Source organism: Lethenteron reissneri, chromosome 64 (assembly GCF_015708825.2).
Source record: "Lethenteron reissneri isolate LAM-NWPU_2019-01 chromosome 64, ASM1570882v1, whole genome shotgun sequence".
Taxonomy (NCBI): Eukaryota; Metazoa; Chordata; class Hyperoartia; order Petromyzontiformes; family Petromyzontidae; genus Lethenteron; species Lethenteron reissneri.
The window spans coordinates 3,235,261-3,252,214 of NC_083842.1; the positions used below are offsets into that span (position 1 = coordinate 3,235,261).

Consider the following 16,954-nt stretch of genomic DNA (forward strand, 5'->3'; position numbering starts at 1 on the left):
TTTGTGAGTACGTGTGTGTGTGAGTACGAGTGTGTGTGTGTGTACGTGTGTGTGTATGAGTACATGTGTGTGAGTGAATACGTGTGTGAGTACGTGTGTGTGTACGTGTGTGTGTGAATACGTGTATGTGTGTGAGTACGTGTGTGTGTGTGTGAGTACGTGTGTGTGTGAGTACGCGTATGTGTGAGTACGTGTGTGAGTACGTGTGTGTGAGTACGTGTGTGTGAGTACGTGTGTGTGTGAGTACGCGTATGTGTGAGTACGTGTGTGAGTACGTGTGCGTGTGTACGTGTTTGTGTGTGACTACGTGTGTGTGAGTACACGTGCATGTGTGAGTACGTGTGTGAGTACGCGTGTGTGTGCGAGTATGCGTGCGTGTAAGTACGAGTGTGTGTGAGTACACGTGTGTGTGTGAGTACGCGTATGTGTGAGTACGTGTGTGTGTGTGAGTGAGTAGGAGTGTGTGAGTAGGAATGTGTGTGAGTACGTGTGTGTGTGAGTAAGTGTGTGTGTGTGTCAATGTGTCTTTGGAAACATTTGAAACATTTAGAAACATTTAGGCTGGTCTGCCTACGATCCATCCTGGGTTTAACCAGGCTGGATTGTGTGAGGAGCTCACAAATCCTCGAAAGATCTGGGCAAAGTCCCATCGGTGAGCTCCTCCGGCAGGCAAGGCTGCGCGTTGGCTGGGTCATGTAGCCCGCATGCCCAGCCACCGCATGCCTAAACAGCTTTTGTTCGGCCGGATCGAGGGGGCTAAACGGGAGCGGCACGGGCTGGAGAAGAGATGGAGTGACGTGGTACAGGAGGACGTGGAGCTGAGTGGACTTGCCGATGACTGGTACCAGCGGTGTCAAGATCGGCCTCAGTGGAGGAGGCTCGTGAAGGACGCTACTGCGCAGTTGGAGGCAGTCGCCCTCCGACAACAACGGAGGGCGGAGGAGCGACGCTCACAACAACGAGCAGAGTGCCGTGTGGCTAAAGCACAGCAAGTTGGCACAGTAGGGGGCACAGGTGGTGCATCAGCCAGTCATCTCGGTCATCTCGGTCAGTCGACCCGTGGCACCTGCTGGGTCTGCCCCGTGACCTCCTGCCAGCGGGCGTACGACACTTCACGTGGCCTCAAGGTGCACTTGGCCTGGCACAAGCGTCGTGGTGACGTCACCGCCACTTAGTGGCGAATTTCGGTTGTTGTTGTTGTAAATGGGGGGGCGGTAGAGTAGCGGTTAGCGCGCTAGGCTATGCACCCGTTGACTTGAGTTCGATTCCCGCTCACGGATATCTGAGCCTCCACGATGCTCAACTCAGCCTCGAAATGAGTCCCTGGTGCCATGTGTAGACATCACCACGAGGAAGACCAGGGCGGCCGGGCGTGCTTCTACCAAAACCACCCCCTCAGTAATAAGCGCTCGCAAGCAGCGCTTTCCGCCACGGTCTGCGTGCAAGTATACCCAAGGTGCGTGTGTGTTTGTGTATCTACGTGTGCGTGTATGTCTTTGATTACAACGGCATATACACGGATTGGGAAGGCCTTCATCCAGCAGTGGACTGATCCTAGGTCACAGTGGGAGACGATGCGATGGAGAACCTGCCATGGGCTCGTGTGCGCTCTGTGTATTCACGACTGACATCCTGATGAGACACTGAATATCGGAACCGGTCCAGAGTTTGCTTGTGCTGAACCAACGCTCCTGAGATCATGCGCTTCCAGGAGGGAGGCCGTTTGGCTGATGGGATGCGTAGACATTTACATTGTAGATGCGTGGAGAGAAGGGTGTGGGAAGGAATTGCATCGTCTGTTGGCGTTATTTTGCTGCCTTCGTGTCGAGTTGGGAATTGAAGGGGGCGGCAGGCGAGTCGGCGGGTGAGACGCGACTCATCAAAGGACCGCTCCGGGAGGCTGTCCAATCAAGGACTGCCGCCGTCTCGTCTTCACATCGCATTGCGCCTCTTCAAGTATGTCGAGTATTGTATCGAATTCGATAACAAGAAGAAGTGTTATTTTCGCTGTCGACCCTGGCGCTGCGCGATACCGCTACAGTCTACAAGACTGTAGCAGCACGACAGTACACAGCTACCTCGACTGCTAATGAATGAGACGAACAACCACGTGGCCACACAGTTATGTGTTGCCATGCCAACTCAAAGTTATGTGTTGCCATGACATCTGAAAGCTGCGCGTTTCCAGGACAACGCGAATAATTAATCTAAGAAGTTACTCGACTTGTAACCCTAACAACAGCGAATCGATCAGAACGATCGTGAATCGTTTTCAACACTTGCCTCATCATCATTATCATCATCGGCCGGGCTCCATCCACTGCTGGATGAAGGCCTGCTCCCGACCGCCGCCGCTCTGCGCACCCCGCGTGCTCACGGCTCACCGCTGTGCATGGCGAGGTCTCTAGCGAGGGTGCCGTTCTCTCATCTACGTTGTTCCCATAGCACTCTCTCCATCGCCATCGCTACTATTATTGTTGTTCTTCTTGGTTCTTTCGGTAAAGTCACGTAGAAGGGAAATAATAAAAATGAAACATAATAAAATACAATTCTCACAACGTTTTGGCCACAACGCAAGCAGCCGTCCGCAGGTGAAGAACAGGTCTGACCTGTTCTTCAGACCTGTTCTTCACCTGAGGACGGCTGCTTGCGTTGTGGCCGAAACGTCGTGAGAATTGTATTTTATTATGTTTTATTTGTATTATTTTATTATTTCCCTTCTACGTGACTTTACCGAAAGAACCAAGAAGATGAATCCCTGCAGTCACGAAAGCTTTAAATCGAAATGTATTATTGTTGTTTTTGTTATGGTTGTTGTTATGGTTGTTGTTATTCTAACTCCGCCCGTTCACCCAGGAGAGACGCACCGAGTCTCAACTCTTTATTCGGGAGGCTCCTGCCAAGTTCTCACAGGGAGGGAGGGAGGGGGGCGATATTCTTGCTGCTGCTGCTACTCTGTGATCCCAATGGAGTCCATTGCTGGTAGTGCTTCAGCAGTGTGAGGATGTTTGGCCAACAGCAGTTGCATTGTGTGGCTTATTTAGCTATGGGAGGGTACCAGAAAAGCCGGAGCAACCCCATGCAGGACTGGTTTGAGGACGCACGCACGCACGCAAAAAGGCGCCAGAAACGGGAATCAAATCCCCGCGATTTTCGCTGCGAGCCTCCAGTGGCGCCTTAAAAAAAAGCGTACAAAACTCCCTCCTTGGCTGCTATTGTGTCTTTGAAAATAATAACAAATGATAGCTCTGCCGGATGAAAGCCTCTCCAATCCCGTTATAGTCATGGGAGTTGTTCGACCATACTTCACCACGCTGATCATTGCGGGTTTCCTGAAGAGGGCGGGCGCCAGAGACGGTTCGCATATCGCTCGCCATGGATGTCACCCCGAGTCAGCAATCGAAAGATAAAGATTCCCCGTATAGCCTTCACAGACTGTTGGGGCAAGCACTATGAGCGAACAACTTTGAAGGCCGGCACAGCGCACGAGGGGGTGGGTGGCCATCACCACGCCTAGCCGCCTTTGTCTCCCTCGTGCCGATGTTTACACATCACACAGAGGCGTTATTTGAGGCCAAGTCGACCTAGGGGAGGCCCAGGACCAGCTCAGATAATCTTCACTGGTATTGGCCGTGAGAAGGAATACAACTCGGGTCGCAGGGTCCGTCGCGCAGTGAGCTAACTCCTACCGCTTCCCACACGCAGACACACACACAGATACACAGACACACACAGACACACATACACACAGACACGCCGACACGCAGACACACAGAGACACACAGACACGCACGCAGGCACACAGGCACACACTCAGGCGCACTATATTTGTGAGTGAAGTCACGATAGGAAGCTCACGGATTCAAGGTCTCAGAGACACCGCCATCCACACAGGTGACGGGGAACGAGAGAGCGCTTGCGTGGACAAGCAGGACGCGTCGTGGTCACGAGGGACAGTGACGGTCGAGACGAATAGCGGAGCGGCAGCCGAGGAACGCAACGCGTACCGTGAGCACGTCCCGCCTGGAGACGGAGCGATGATGGGATCGGCGCGGGGTGCGCAGAGCGGTGGCGGCCGCGTTGGGGAGGAGGCCTTCATCCAGCAGTGGATTGCGTGTGGCGGATGATGATGATGTTGAAAACGATTCAAGATCGCTCGCAGTGCTGTTGTTCGGGTTACAAGTCGAATAACTTCTTCGATTACCGACTCGCGCTCACCTCTCCACAAATCAATTCCGAACTCACCGGGTTCCGAAGCAGCGCCCATCGTACGGGTGTCCAACCCGGGTCTTCTTCATAAACTCCGCGGCCTGCAGCTGAGCCATGACGGCCCGAGTCCCGCCTGCATCCATTCGAGTTGGTTCCTCAGGTTCGCTGCTGCCATCGTCTCAGCGACAACGCTGCCATTGTGTTACCTTTACCCCCTCTCTTATTACTCTCCCACTCTATTGTTCTCTGGCTCCGCCCACTCCATCTCACCCTATTGTTCTCAGGCTCCGAGCACCCAGGTGTGTCTGGTGCCAGGTCACCTGATTTGTCGCACGGACCAGTCCCGTCCAGCCAGTTTCCCGGCTATTCGACACGGGAGGTCCGTGGTGCGTGAGCACAGCGGTGACAGCAACTTAAACAAAAACTTGCATACAACTCGAGTCACAGTGTGGGTGCAGTACCGGCCCGAGAGGGGCCCGGTGAGCGCTGAATGACAGCGCGAGATGGCACCACGCTTGGCGTGCAGTGCCAGCCCCTACAGGACAGGGTGTGTGGGTGTCGGCCGAGGGACGAGGTTACTCGAGGCCATGGCACTCTGGTTGACCCGGGAGGACACGTGACCAAATTTAGATGTAAAGCTTTCGTGACTGCAGGGATTCATCTTCTTGGTTCTTTCGGTAAAGTTATTTATTACTTCCCTTCTACGTGACTTTACCGAAAGAACCAAGAAGACACGTGATCAGTTAAGTCTACAAAGGGGCCCCAAGTGGGGGGCTAGGGGTGGTCACGTGGTTGGGACCGAGATTCTTCCCGAGGATTCTGGAAGGTGGGCATGGCCAAGGGCGGAGCCGGCCACGCCGCAGAGAATATCACCGTGTTCATACTCTTAGTTTTTTCGGTAAAGTCACGTAGGTTAAAAATGAAATTAAAATTAATAAAATAAAATAATAAAAATCACGACGTTTCGGAGGCAACACAAGTCTCCGTCATCAGGTGGGACCGTCACAGCCAGATTTGCTGTATCAAGTGAGGCAGGGATTCAAAGATGCAAGTTCTTAGTGTGAAAGCGATGGGTATTACCTTGTTATCGCGGCATCTCTTGAGGAAGATAGGTGAAATTCCTCCCCGTAGAGGGTATTAATTCTAGATTTGACGCTTTCGTAACTGCAATGATTCATACTCTTAGTTTTTTCGGTAAAGTCACGTAGGTAAAAAACTAAAATAAAAATTTATAAAAATTAAATAATAAAATTAAAATAAAATAATAATAAACTAAGAGTATGAATCCTTGCAGTCACGAAAGCTTCAAATCTATAAATATCAGCCGGGTCCCAAGAGGGACCAGGGTGGTTGTTCATCCTGGAAGAAACCTTCGTCTACGTTCTCCGTTCAACGAGTCTCCAACACGTGGACCTGGACTCAAACTGTCGGTCCCGGTCCGTAGTAGCAGTCACGTGGTAACTAGTGTAGTTAGCCTGGTGGTCACCACCTGGGTAACTACACCAGTCACGTGGTAACTAGTGTAGTTAGCCTGGTGGTCACCACCATAGGTTGCTATTCTGTTAAGGGGAAGTTACCCCGTGTGTTGGACTTGCATAAATGTGTTGCCTCCAAGTCCACGCCTGCGACTCATGACACAGCCATGACACAGCCATCGGATAAGCGGAGTCGAGGCGGGCGTTTGAAGGAATATCGCACGGCTAACAAACGAGGTTTGTAGCGCTCGTCGGCGAAACACGCGCGAACGTGACGAACGTTGCGCACGCGATGTGAGAGGAAAGAACCCAGTTTGGCACGGGCGCAAGCGAGCGGTGCGTCGGTCTAGGGAAGGGAGGGGGGGGGAGCCAGGTTGGAGGGGGGGAGCCAGGTTGGAGGGGGGGAGCCAGGTTGGAGGGGGGGGGGAGCCAGGTTGGAGGGGGGGGGCAGGTTGGAGGGGGGGAGCCAGGTTGGAGGGGGGGGGAGCCAGGTTGGAGGGGGGGAGCCAGGTTGGAGGGGGGGGGAGCCAGGTTGGAGGGGGGGAGCCAGGTTGGAGGGGGGGGAGCCAGGTTGGAGGGGGGGGGAGCCAGGTTGGAGGGGGGGGGAGCCAGGTTGGAGAGGGGGGGGAGCCAGGTTGGAGGGGGGGGAGCCAGGTTGGAGGGGGGGGCCAGGTTGGAGGGGGGGGAGCCAGGTTGGAGGGGGGGGCAGGTTGGAGGGGGGAGCCAGGTTGGAGGGGGGGGGGGCCAGGTTGGAGGGGGGGGGAGCCAGGTTGGAGGGGGGGAGCCAGGTTGGAGGGAGGGGGGCAGGTTGGAGGGGGGGGAGCCAGGTTGGAGGGGGGGGAGCCAGGTTGGAGGGGGGGGGCAGGTTGGAGGGGGGGAGCCAGGTTGGAGGGGGGGGGAGCCAGGTTGGAGAGGGGGGGAGCCAGGTTGGAGGGGGGGAGCCAGGTTGGAGGGGGGGGGCAGGTTGGAGGGGGGAAGCCAGGTTGGAGGGGGGGAGCCAGGTTGGAGGGGGGGGCAGGTTGGAGGGGGGGGAGCCAGGTTGGAGGGGGGGGGAGCCAGGTTGGAGGGGGGGGGAGCCAGGTTGGAGGGGGGGAGCCAGGTTGGAGGGGGGGGGAGCCAGGTTGGAGGGGGGGGCAGGTTGGAGGGGGGAGCCAGGTTGGAGGGGGGGAGCCAGGTTGGAGGGGGGGGGCAGGTTGGAGGGGGGGAGCCAGGTTGGAGGGGGGGGCAGGTTGGAGGGGGGGGGAGCCAGGTTGGAGGGGGGGGGAGCCAGGTTGGAGGGGGGGAGCCAGGTTGGAGGGGGGGGCAGGTTGGAGGGGGGGAGCCAGGTTGGAGGGGGGGGGAGCCAGGTTGGAGGGGGGGGGAGCCAGGTTGGAGGGGGGGGAGCCAGGTTGGAGGGGGGGGAGCAGGTTGGAGGGGGGGGCAGGTTGGAGGGGGGGAGGGAGCCAGGTTGGAGGGGAGGGCCAGGTTGGAGGGGGGGGGGGCCAGGTTGGAGAGGGGGGAGCCAGGTTGGAGGGGGGGGCCAGGTTGGAGGGGGGGCCAGGTTGGAGGAGGGGGAGCCAGGTTGGAGGGGGGGCAGGTTGGAGGGGGGGGCAGGTTGGAGGGGGGAGCCAGGTTGGAGGGGGGGGGAGCCAGGTTGGAGGGGGGGGGGAGCCAGGTTGGAGGGGGGGAGCCAGGTTGGAGGGGGGGGGCAGGTTGGAGGGGGGGAGCCAGGTTGGAGGGAGGGGGAGCCAGGTTGGAGGGGGGGGGAGCCAGGTTGGAGGGGGGGGGGAGCCAGGTTGGAGGGGGGGGGAGCCAGGTTGGAGGGGGGGGGAGCCAGGTTGGAGGGGGGGGGCAGGTTGGAGGGGGGGGGAGGGTAGCCAGGTTGGAGGGGAGGGCCAGGTTGGAGGGGGGGGGCCAGGTTGGAGGGGGGGGAGCCAAGGTTGGAGGGGGGGCAGGTTGGAGGGGGGGAGCCAGGTTGGAGGGGGGGGAGCCAGGTTGGAGGGGGGGGCAGGTTGGAGGGGGGAGCCAGGTTGGAGGGGGGGGGGAGCCAGGTTGGAGGGGGGGGGAGCCAGGTTGGAGGGGGGGAGCCAGGTTGGAGGGGGGGGGGCAGGTTGGAGGGGGGGAGCCAGGTTGGAGGGGGGGGGAGCCAGGTTGGAGGGGGGGGGAGCCAGGTTGGAGGGGGGGGGGAGCCAGGTTGGAGGGGGGGGGAGCCAGGTTGGAGGGGGGGGAGCCAGGTTGGAGGGGGGGGGCAGGTTGGAGGGGGGGAGGGAGCCAGGTTGGAGGGGAGGGCCAGGTTGGAGGGGGGGGGGCCAGGTTGGAGAGGGGGGAGCCAGGTTGGAGGGGGGGCAGGTTGGAGGGGGGGGCAGGTTGGAGAGGGGGGGGAGCCAGGTTGGAGGGGGGGGGAGCCAGGTTGGAGGGGGGGGGGGAGCCAGGTTGGAGAGGGGGGGGGGGGAGCCAGGTTGGAGGGGGGGGCAGGTTGGAGGGGGGGGCAGGTTGGAGAGGGGGGGGGAGCCAGGTTGGAGAGGGGGGGGGAGCCAGGTTGGAGGGGGGGGGCAGGTTGGAGGGGGGGGGCAGGTTGGAGAGGGGGGGGGAGCCAGGTTGGAGGGGGGGGGGAGCCAGGTTGGAGAGGGGGGGGGGAGCCAGGTTGGAGGGGGGGGGAGCCAGGTTGGAGAGGGGGGGGGAGCCAGGTTGGAGGGGGGGCAGGTTGGAGGGGGGGGCAGGTTGGAGAGGGGGGGGGAGCCAGGTTGGAGAGGGGGGGCAGGTTGGGGGGGGGGCAGGTTGGAGGGGGGGGGAGCCAGGTTGGAGGGGGGGGGCAGGTTGGAGAGGGGGGGGGAGCCAGGTTGGAGGGGGGGGGCAGGTTGGGGGGGGGGCAGGTTGGAGGGGGGAGGAGCCAGGTTGGAGGGGGGGGGGGGCAGGTTGGAGGGGGGGGGAGCCAGGTTGGAGAGGGGGGGGAGCCAGGTTGGAGGGGGGGAGCCAGGTTGGAGGGGGGGGGGAGCCAGGTTGGAGGGGGGGAGCCAGGTTGGAGGGGGGGGAGCCAGGTTGGAGGGGGGGGGAGCCAGGTTGGAGGGGGGGAGCCAGGTTGGAGGGGGGGGGAGCCAGGTTGGAGAGGGGGGAGCCAGGTTGGAGGGGGGGGGGAGCCAGGTTGTAGGGGGGGAGCCAGGTTGGAGGGGGGGGGAGCCAGGTTGGAGGGGGGGAGCCAGGTTGGAGGGGGGGGGGAGCCAGGTTGGAGGGGGGGAGCCAGGTTGGAGGGGGGGGAGCCAGGTTGGAGGGGGGGAGCCAGGTTGGAGGGGGGGAGGGAGCCAGGTTGGAGGGGGGGGAGCCAGGTTGGAGGGGGGGAGCCAGGTTGGAGGGGGGGGGGAGCCAGGTTGGAGGGGGGGGGCAGGTTGGAGGGGGGGGAGCCAGGTTGGAGGGGGGGGAGCCAGGTTGGAGGGGGGGGGCAGGTTGGAGGGGGGGGGGAGCCAGGTTGGAGGGGGGGGGGCAGGTTGGAGGGGGGGGGAGCCAGGTTGGAGGGGGGGGAGCCAGGTTGGAGGGGGGGGAGCCAGGTTGGAGGGGGGGGCCAGGTTGGAGGGGCGCCAACAGAACTCGCGGCCCCCGTGGCAGCGCTGCAGTGGCTCGGGGTCCTGCTCGTTGAACAGGGCCCCGAGGCGTGGGTGGGTGGAGAGCGCCTATTGGTGTTGTTGTTGTGATCGCGAGTTCGCTCGTTTTCCCACGAGACTCCTTAGCAGGAGGGTTCTGACAAAGTTTGTCGCAGCAGTCGGCGCGATTGCTGTGGGTTTTCTCGATTCACGTGCGTTGCTGAATCTACACATAACCACCATTTGTATCACGACCACCAACCATCAACACTCGATACCACCTCCAGAACCACCAGCAGCCTCCCACGCTCTTCCAACCACCACCAAAACCATTCAATTATCCCTCTGCCACCACCACCGCCACCACCTCCACCGCCACGTTCCAGACCTGGTTGCACGCAGGAGGCGGTGATGGGGGAGTGCGGGCGAGGGGAGCTGTGTGGGGGGTACGTGAGCGCCCGGGGTCTCCCCGTGGACCCCTTCATGTGTCCCCGCGAAGGGGATGAACCGGCCCACGTGCACTGCTGCGGATTCGCGGACTTAAAGTACTGCTGTGGTGACCCGATCAGCTACTACGAGTACGACTACACCTACATGCGCGCGCTCAGGTGAGCACGGTGGCAAGGGTGAGTGGGTGGTGAATTGGTCACATCAGAGGTGGTGAAGGGTGACAAGCGGGTCGTGTCTCTGCCGTGGCGCCTCCCGCAGCATCGGCCTGCTGCTCGCGCTGAGCGTGGTGGCGCTCACCCTCATGGCGTTCGTGGTGAGCGTCTGCGCCCTCTGCTTCCTCTTCCACTGCACGAAGCCCAAGACGGCGCTGCGCCACGGCCTGGCACTCGAGGCTGGTGAGCCGCTAACCTCACCCACAACGGGCTCACCCACAACGCGCTCACCCACAACGCGCTCACCCACAACGCGCTCACCAAGCAATCGTCCACTCTGCTCACTCGTTCGCTAATACGCTCACCTATTCCCTGACCGACACGCTCACCAAAAAGCTCAACCACTTGCTACTCACCTATACACTCACGCACCCACTCATCAACTCATCCACCTCCAAGACAAAGTTCCCCTGTGTAGCCTCAACAGACTGTTGTGGCAAGCGCTGATAGCGAGCACCTATGAAGGCTGGGAAGCACACGAGGGGATGGCTGGCCCGCCTTTGTATCCCTAGTGGCGATATTTACACACCGCACTATGAACTCATTTCGGGCTAAGTCGACCTAGGGGAGGCCCAGGACAGGTTCAGATAATCGTGAACTGGTGTTGGCCGTGAGCGGTAATCAACCTCGTGTCACAGGGTTCATAGTGCAGCGCGCTAAACTCTGCACTACCGCTCCCCACAAACACCCACCCACATATACGAGTGTGATGGGCTCAACTAAGTCGCATGAACACCAACCCTAGTCCCTCTCGGGACCCGGCTTATATTCTCTGTGGCGTGGCCGGCTCCGCCCTTGGCCACGACCATAATCCTCGGGAAGGATCTGGGTCCCAGTCACGTGACCCCCCTAGCCCCCTCTTGGGGCCCCTCTGTCAACTTAACTGGTCACGTGTCCTCCCGGGTCAACCAGAGTGTCATGGCCTCACACGACCCCATCCTTCGGTCGGCACCCATACACCCTGTCCTGTAGGGTCAGCACTGCACTCACAGCCTGGTGCCATCCAGTATATACTCAATCACACACACTCATCCATATACTCACTGTGATGATGAAAAGGATGCTGCTGATGTTGATGACGACGATGTTGATGCCGACGATGTTGATGACGATTCTGATGACGATGCTGATTGCGTGCAGGAACCCGCGAGGGGGGCAGCATCAACCCGGCCCCCCACGGCCCGCTGGGATCTCCGCTGTTCATGCGCAGCACTCGCAATCAGCCCAGGGGCCCCCCAATCGGGGTCACCCCATGCAAGCCCCCCAGCAACAACAACGCCAACAACAATAACACGAGCTCTAACAACACGAACCCCAACATCCACCCGACCCCCATCAGCAACATCCCTTACACTAACCCCAACCCTAATCATAACCCCAGCAATATTCAGAACCCGAATATCACTAACACTAACAACACCAACAACCCCAACGCCAACATTCAACAGCATCTACCGTAACCCCAACAAGCATTAACCCATCAAACACCCTCACGTCGATAACGCGACACTTACTCCATCGATGATCCTCACTCGCACGCGTCCCTCTCGCTGTATCTCAGTGTCATTCCACGTGGCCGTGCGCACTGTTCAGTTTGCGTTACACGGCCATCGTCAGTGTCCACGTTCTGATCCGCACGTCACGGCGGGGCGGGTCCGTGGCAGAGCGCACGGAGTGAAAACTCTCTCCTTGGAGGCCCTTCGCTCTGTCGCTTCCTATCGTGGAGCTCGGCTCCACCAAACCTCTCCACCACGCGGCTCTCGGCCGCTTTGATCCCGGGCACCCTTCAGTATCCGCCCTGGGTACACACACACGCGTACTGCTCTGCTTACAGTCGTGTCTCTCCAACGATTTAACTTTGGCCACCAAAATCGCCCCTTACCACGTCTCGCGCTGCCACAGGCGATCTGAGACGGTGACACGTGCCATGGGTATTGAGCCTTGTCTCCGGGTTGCGTTCTAAGAGGCGCGCTTGCTCTCCCTGTTTTTTTGATGGCAAAGGTTGGGCAGTGCATTATATTCGTATGACAATTTTTTACGTGCGTATTATAATCCGGTGTAAGTGTATCTGTGTGCGAGTACAGATCTGTTAAAACTGCATTGGCACCGACACTGGGCGCAGATGTGGGGTGCGTCTTACTTTCGGGGGCGTCGTATAATCCGGACAGTACGATACATTTTTCAGCATTGGGATGTTGCTTTGGCCAATAGTAGTTCCACTGTGTGGGGGGGTTTTGCTATAGGAGGAGGAAATCGGAGATCCCGGACGAAACCCACGCAGAACAGGGGGAGAACAGAGAAACTCAACAGAGAAAGTGACCCGATTCGGGAATCGAACCCAGGCTCTTGTTGCCGTGAGGCTCCAGAGTCACCGCTGCGCAGCCACCTTGCCGCATGAGGCTAAAGTGAGTCTCAAGACTCTTTGGCAAGAGGGTCATGCCTGCTTGGAATGTTTGAGGGAATTATTTCTTTGGAGGGGGAAATGAAGTCGTTGCTGTTAAATTATTATGATTGTTGTGGTTGTCATTGTTGGTGCGAATTGAATGTCTGTAAGACAATTGTTTATCTCGTTTAAAAACTCGATTGCCTGAGTTCATCACCATTGTCATCATCGTCCTCATTACAATCACCTTGAGAATGAGCTCTGGGTGATCACGATCCCAATCGTCAGAATCTCTCGTGAACATCATCTCCATAAAGCCCAGACAACAACAATGAGACAAATGTCAACAGTGTAACAATAGGAAACCTAAAGCCAGGTAGATGGTCGTGGTGACGAGAATTAAACAGAGAGGGATGATGATGAAGATCTACCCCAGGCCGCTATAGCATTGAGAGAGGTGGTGAAGTGGACAGCAGCTTTCAATGTCATTGTCGGGATTCCGCGTGTTTACCCAGGAAAGCCTCGGTGAGTCTCAAGACTCTGTTTCAGAAGGGTCCCGTCCAGTTTTCACAGTAGGGGGGGGGGGCGATGTTGCTGCTGTATGTGTGATCCCAATACAGTAATTTGCGATGCAATTTTTTATTTGTTAAATGTGGACCATGACGCTGGCACATGGTGGCCTCCTTCTGCGAGTGACACAACGGGATCTTTAACGTCTACTGTGAGTGAATCAGACGGCGCGTGGTACCATCACGGTGAATACACAACTGCATTATTAACCAGGGCGGCCACTGCAATAGAACCGCAAACCTCTGCAGCAGAGCGGCACCCGCGCACTGTGTACAGCAATACGTCCAACGCTAAACGTGAAACTTCACTTTTTTTTATTGTATGTGCTTATTTGAAAAGTTATATTTTTAACGAGTAACATTTGCAGTTGTACAAAAAAAACTGCTAAGATGAATAAAAACAAAAAACAAACACGTATTTGCGGTCTTAAATACTTAAAGGTAACCCGTCTCAAACCCAAACACTGTCAAAGTTTGATTCCAAAACCAAGTCACATGCAAGCCTTTCAGTTCAAATCTCTAAATGACGAGAATAAGGGGGAATGGCGTGAACGACACGTGGAGGTGTGCAGCATCGCATTCTCACTCTCAGCTTTGTCCAGATCACTAGCTCAGAAGTGAACGAGTGGCCACGTTGTCTTTTGGACCACCAATTCTCAACTGTTTGCGATTGTGTTTCTTTGACGACAAAATGGCCCCGCATTCAGTTTGTTGTCTGGATAAGGCTGAGAAGAGTGTCAGTTGCAAGTGACACCACTCTGCCATTTAGGAAGTTACAACGTGTCAATGTTTTCCTGCTTAAATTTATCTTTGGCAGGCAATTTTTGCCTATTTACAGCTCTCATGCTGTGTTGGAGATTCCAATGTAAAGGACAGGATACAACAACATGGCTGAATGAAGAAAGAATAGTCCAGTGCTAGATTAAGGCCTTTCAAACGCCATGCCAGTCTTGGGGGCTATTTTGTCATACTTTACCTCGCTGGTCGGTGCAGATTGGTGAAGGTGACAGAAGGCAAAGATCGGTTCAGATATCACCCGCTGCTGATGTTAGCCGAAGTTTGGAATCGAACTTAGGTTTCCAGGTTCATAGCGCAGTGTGCTCACCGCTACACCACCGCTCCACCCCATGTTATACATTTGTGTGTATAAAACAACCAACAATGGCTATCAGCTTAAAAGTCACACTTATCCGAAAAGTATAGAAAACATAGCATTGTACAGTACAACACCACTACCGCCTTGCAAGTATCCTAGGTCTAGGCGGATACGTAAATTGGTGGGATAAGTGAGAATCTACGGAGGATGACAGCCGTTACACCGTTACCGACAGGGATGGAGAGAAAGCAGAATGAACGCCGCAGGGCAACGCTTCGCCGGACTCTCCAGCCAACGTTCGCGCGGTCAGGAGCTCACTAATGCTGCGTGTGACTAACTCGGATTCGTTAACATCTGGAGCAAATGACAGGAAATTAAGCCGTGTACCAGTCCCGCACTGCGTGTGGGCGATTAATTGGTCGGGGCGGATAAGCGACGGGCTGCGTTACATTTCACCGCCGTACAAAACTGCCGGGTGCCAACGGGCATAGGCACTGGATACAAATACAAACGAGTGCAACAGCAGCAGAATCAAACTTAGCCCCCAGTCCAGGGAGGTAAAAAAACCAGGAATGTCAGCTTCATGGTTTTACAATCTTAACGCCATATTTGAATAAAGCATTATCTTAAAAAGTCAGCATACCAGCGTTTGTAGGCCTGTGTTCAAATAGCAAAGTTAAAGAATTATCCCCAGATTTTGGGTTTCCCCAAAAAGTTTACAGTTTTGAATCTCCCCCCTCCCCCCCAGTTACTATATTCTCCGGATCGTTGCATGATCCGGAAAGTGAGAGACACCCAACACTTGTGCCCAATATCAATAAAATTATACAGATCTGGTCACAAACACACAGCCACCCGATTATGCTGCTGTTGGTTACTGAGTTATATGCGAAACAACGGACAAACTTGTGAACACATCAGTAGAAGCATGAATATTACGATCTAGCATGTTCAAGCCTTTAACAACACCAATACCAAGCTCCGCCATTCGCCACTCCGTGACGGTGACGTCACCAAAGCGCCTGTGCCAGGCTAGGTGCACTTTGAAGCCACGTGAAGTGTCGAAGGCTCGCTGACAGGAGGAGGTTTCGGGACAGACCCAGCAGGTGTTATGGGTTAGCTAACTGAGATGACCGGTAGATGCAATACCAGCTGCACCCCCTGCAATGCCAACTTTCATAATTTTACCCGCCCGGCGCTCCGTTCATTGTTGTGAGCGTCGCTCCTCTGTCCTCAGTTGTTGTTGAAGGGCGACTGCCTCCAACTGCCCAGTAGCGTCCTTCACGAGCCTCCTCCGCACTTACACAAACAAACAAAGATCCCCCGTATAGCCTTAACAGACCGTTGGGGCAAGTGCTGTTAGCGAGCACCTATGAAGGCCGGCACAGTACACGAGGGGGTGGGTGGCCAACACCACGCCCGACCACCTTTGTCTCCCCAGTGGCGATGTTTTTAAACACCGCACCAGGTACTCATTTGAGGCTGAGTCGACCTAGGGGAAGCCCAGGACCGGTTCAGATAATCGTCAGTGGTGTTGACTGTGAGCAGGAATCGAACTCGGGTCGCAGGGTTCATAGCGCAGCACGCTAACTGCTACACTACCGCTCCCCTCTGCACTTACACACACACACGTGGACATTTAAATATATCCGTGCATCTTGTACTTTACAAGTAAAAAGATTAGCACGGCCGGCTACGTACGGTGCGGAAGAAGGTCAACATACATACAAGTAAAAGCTTCTCCCTGTCCATTCAAGCCAATGCAACTGTGGTGGAAATTCCACATTCCCATGACCAGGGTCATTCTATCAATGATGATGAATGACGATTATCAATGATAAGGTTGTCTGTGAGTGCAATCAGCATGCATAGAAGAAGTTATATCGGTGCGGGCGAGGCCTGCATGAGAAGGAGAGTGTGTGGCATGGCCTGTGGTGGAGTAGATGCCTGGTTTGTCTGAATGGAGTAGAGGCCTCGCTGTATGAATGAGGCCTTGCATTAAAATAAGAGACTCTGGGTGAGGCCTGCATGGAGAGGATAGATTAAATGTGCGTGGGTGAAGATTGCATGTGAGTAGATGCCTCTGTGTATGCATGAGGCCTGTAAAGAAGGAAGAAGCTTTGCACACGACGATTCTCTGTGGGACGAAGGCTGCATGCGGGGAAGAGTGAGGCCTACGTGGGTAGAGGCTGCGTGGGCGAGGCCTGCGATGGGCAGGAGAGTGAGGCCTGCATGAAGAGAGCCCCCTCTGCGGCCCCCCTCATGGCCTGGCGGTGCTTCTCCGTGACGGCATTTTGGGCGGCAGGGTGTCCTGGCCGAGGTTCAGCGTCTCATTCTTCAGAGACTCCAGCTGCATGTCGATCTCCTGAAACATCGGCCTCGCGTCCGGACTGCGGGTGGCATGGGGCAGACACGGAGACGCGGGGGTGAGGATCGCACGGGGAAGGGAGACACGATGCTGGTGGATGATGGAGGTGGTGGATGATGGAGGTGGTGGATTGTGGAGGTGGCGGATGATGGAGGTGGTGGATGATGGAGGTGGTGGATGATGGAGGTGGTGGATGATGGAGGTGGTGGATGATGGAGGTGGTGGATTGTGGAGGTGGCGGATGATGGAGGTGGTGGATGATGGAGGTGGTGGATTGTGGAGGTGGTGGATGATGGAGGTGGTGGATGATAGAGGTGGTGGATGATGGAGGTGGAATTGTTGTGTGGGAGACACAAAGGTGGGAGGGAGCGCCTCACCTCAGGTTCCAGGCCGCGAGCATGATTTGGTAGACGGGGTCTGGGCAATGTTCCGGTTTGTCCAGACGCATCCCGCTCTCGAGGAACACCAGCACCTCGTGGCCTTTCATCTTCTACACACGCGCACACATGCAGAGACAAAGATCCCCCGTATAGCCTTTCACAGACCGTTGGGGCAAGTGCTGTTAGCGAGCACCTTTGCAGGCTGGCATGTCAGCCTGCAAAGGGATTGGGTAGCCAGCACCGCGCCAGGCCCCACCT

At 56.8% G+C, this 16,954-nt stretch overlaps 2 protein-coding genes across 10 annotated transcripts in view; one reads left to right on the top strand and one right to left on the bottom strand.

Moving 5' to 3' along the window:
• The first annotated feature begins 317 nt into the window (after positions 1-317).
• Positions 318-13,009, top strand: LOC133359277 (protein shisa-like-2B). Of its 3 annotated transcripts, XM_061577764.1 has the most exons (5): positions 1,346-1,456; positions 3,895-4,369; positions 9,625-9,846; positions 9,947-10,083; positions 11,041-13,009. In XM_061577764.1, the coding sequence occupies exons 3-5, from the start codon at positions 9,650-9,652 to the stop codon at positions 11,358-11,360; spliced, it is 654 nt and encodes a 217-aa protein (XP_061433748.1). In that variant the 5' UTR covers positions 1,346-1,456; positions 3,895-4,369; positions 9,625-9,649; the 3' UTR covers positions 11,361-13,009. The 3 variants fall into 3 exon arrangements, with proteins under 3 accessions (XP_061433746.1, XP_061433747.1, XP_061433748.1); XM_061577762.1 differs by lacking the exon at positions 3,895-4,369 and having other exon boundaries at positions 318-1,456; positions 9,526-9,846; XM_061577763.1 differs by lacking the exon at positions 3,895-4,369 and having other exon boundaries at positions 318-1,456.
• A 141-nt stretch (positions 13,010-13,150) lies between these two features.
• The window catches only part of LOC133359275 (tyrosine-protein kinase SYK-like), a 38,829-nt gene continuing 35,025 nt past the window's right edge, over positions 13,151-16,954 (bottom strand). For all 7 annotated transcript variants that reach the window (XM_061577760.1, XM_061577761.1, XM_061577755.1 and 4 more), the window contains exons 14-15: positions 16,694-16,806; positions 13,151-16,338 (exon numbers count right to left, since the gene is read on the bottom strand). In XM_061577760.1, coding sequence (XP_061433744.1) covers positions 16,209-16,338; positions 16,694-16,806 — 243 coding nt within the window. In that variant the 3' untranslated portion in view covers positions 13,151-16,208. The remainder of the gene's footprint in view (positions 16,339-16,693; positions 16,807-16,954) is intronic.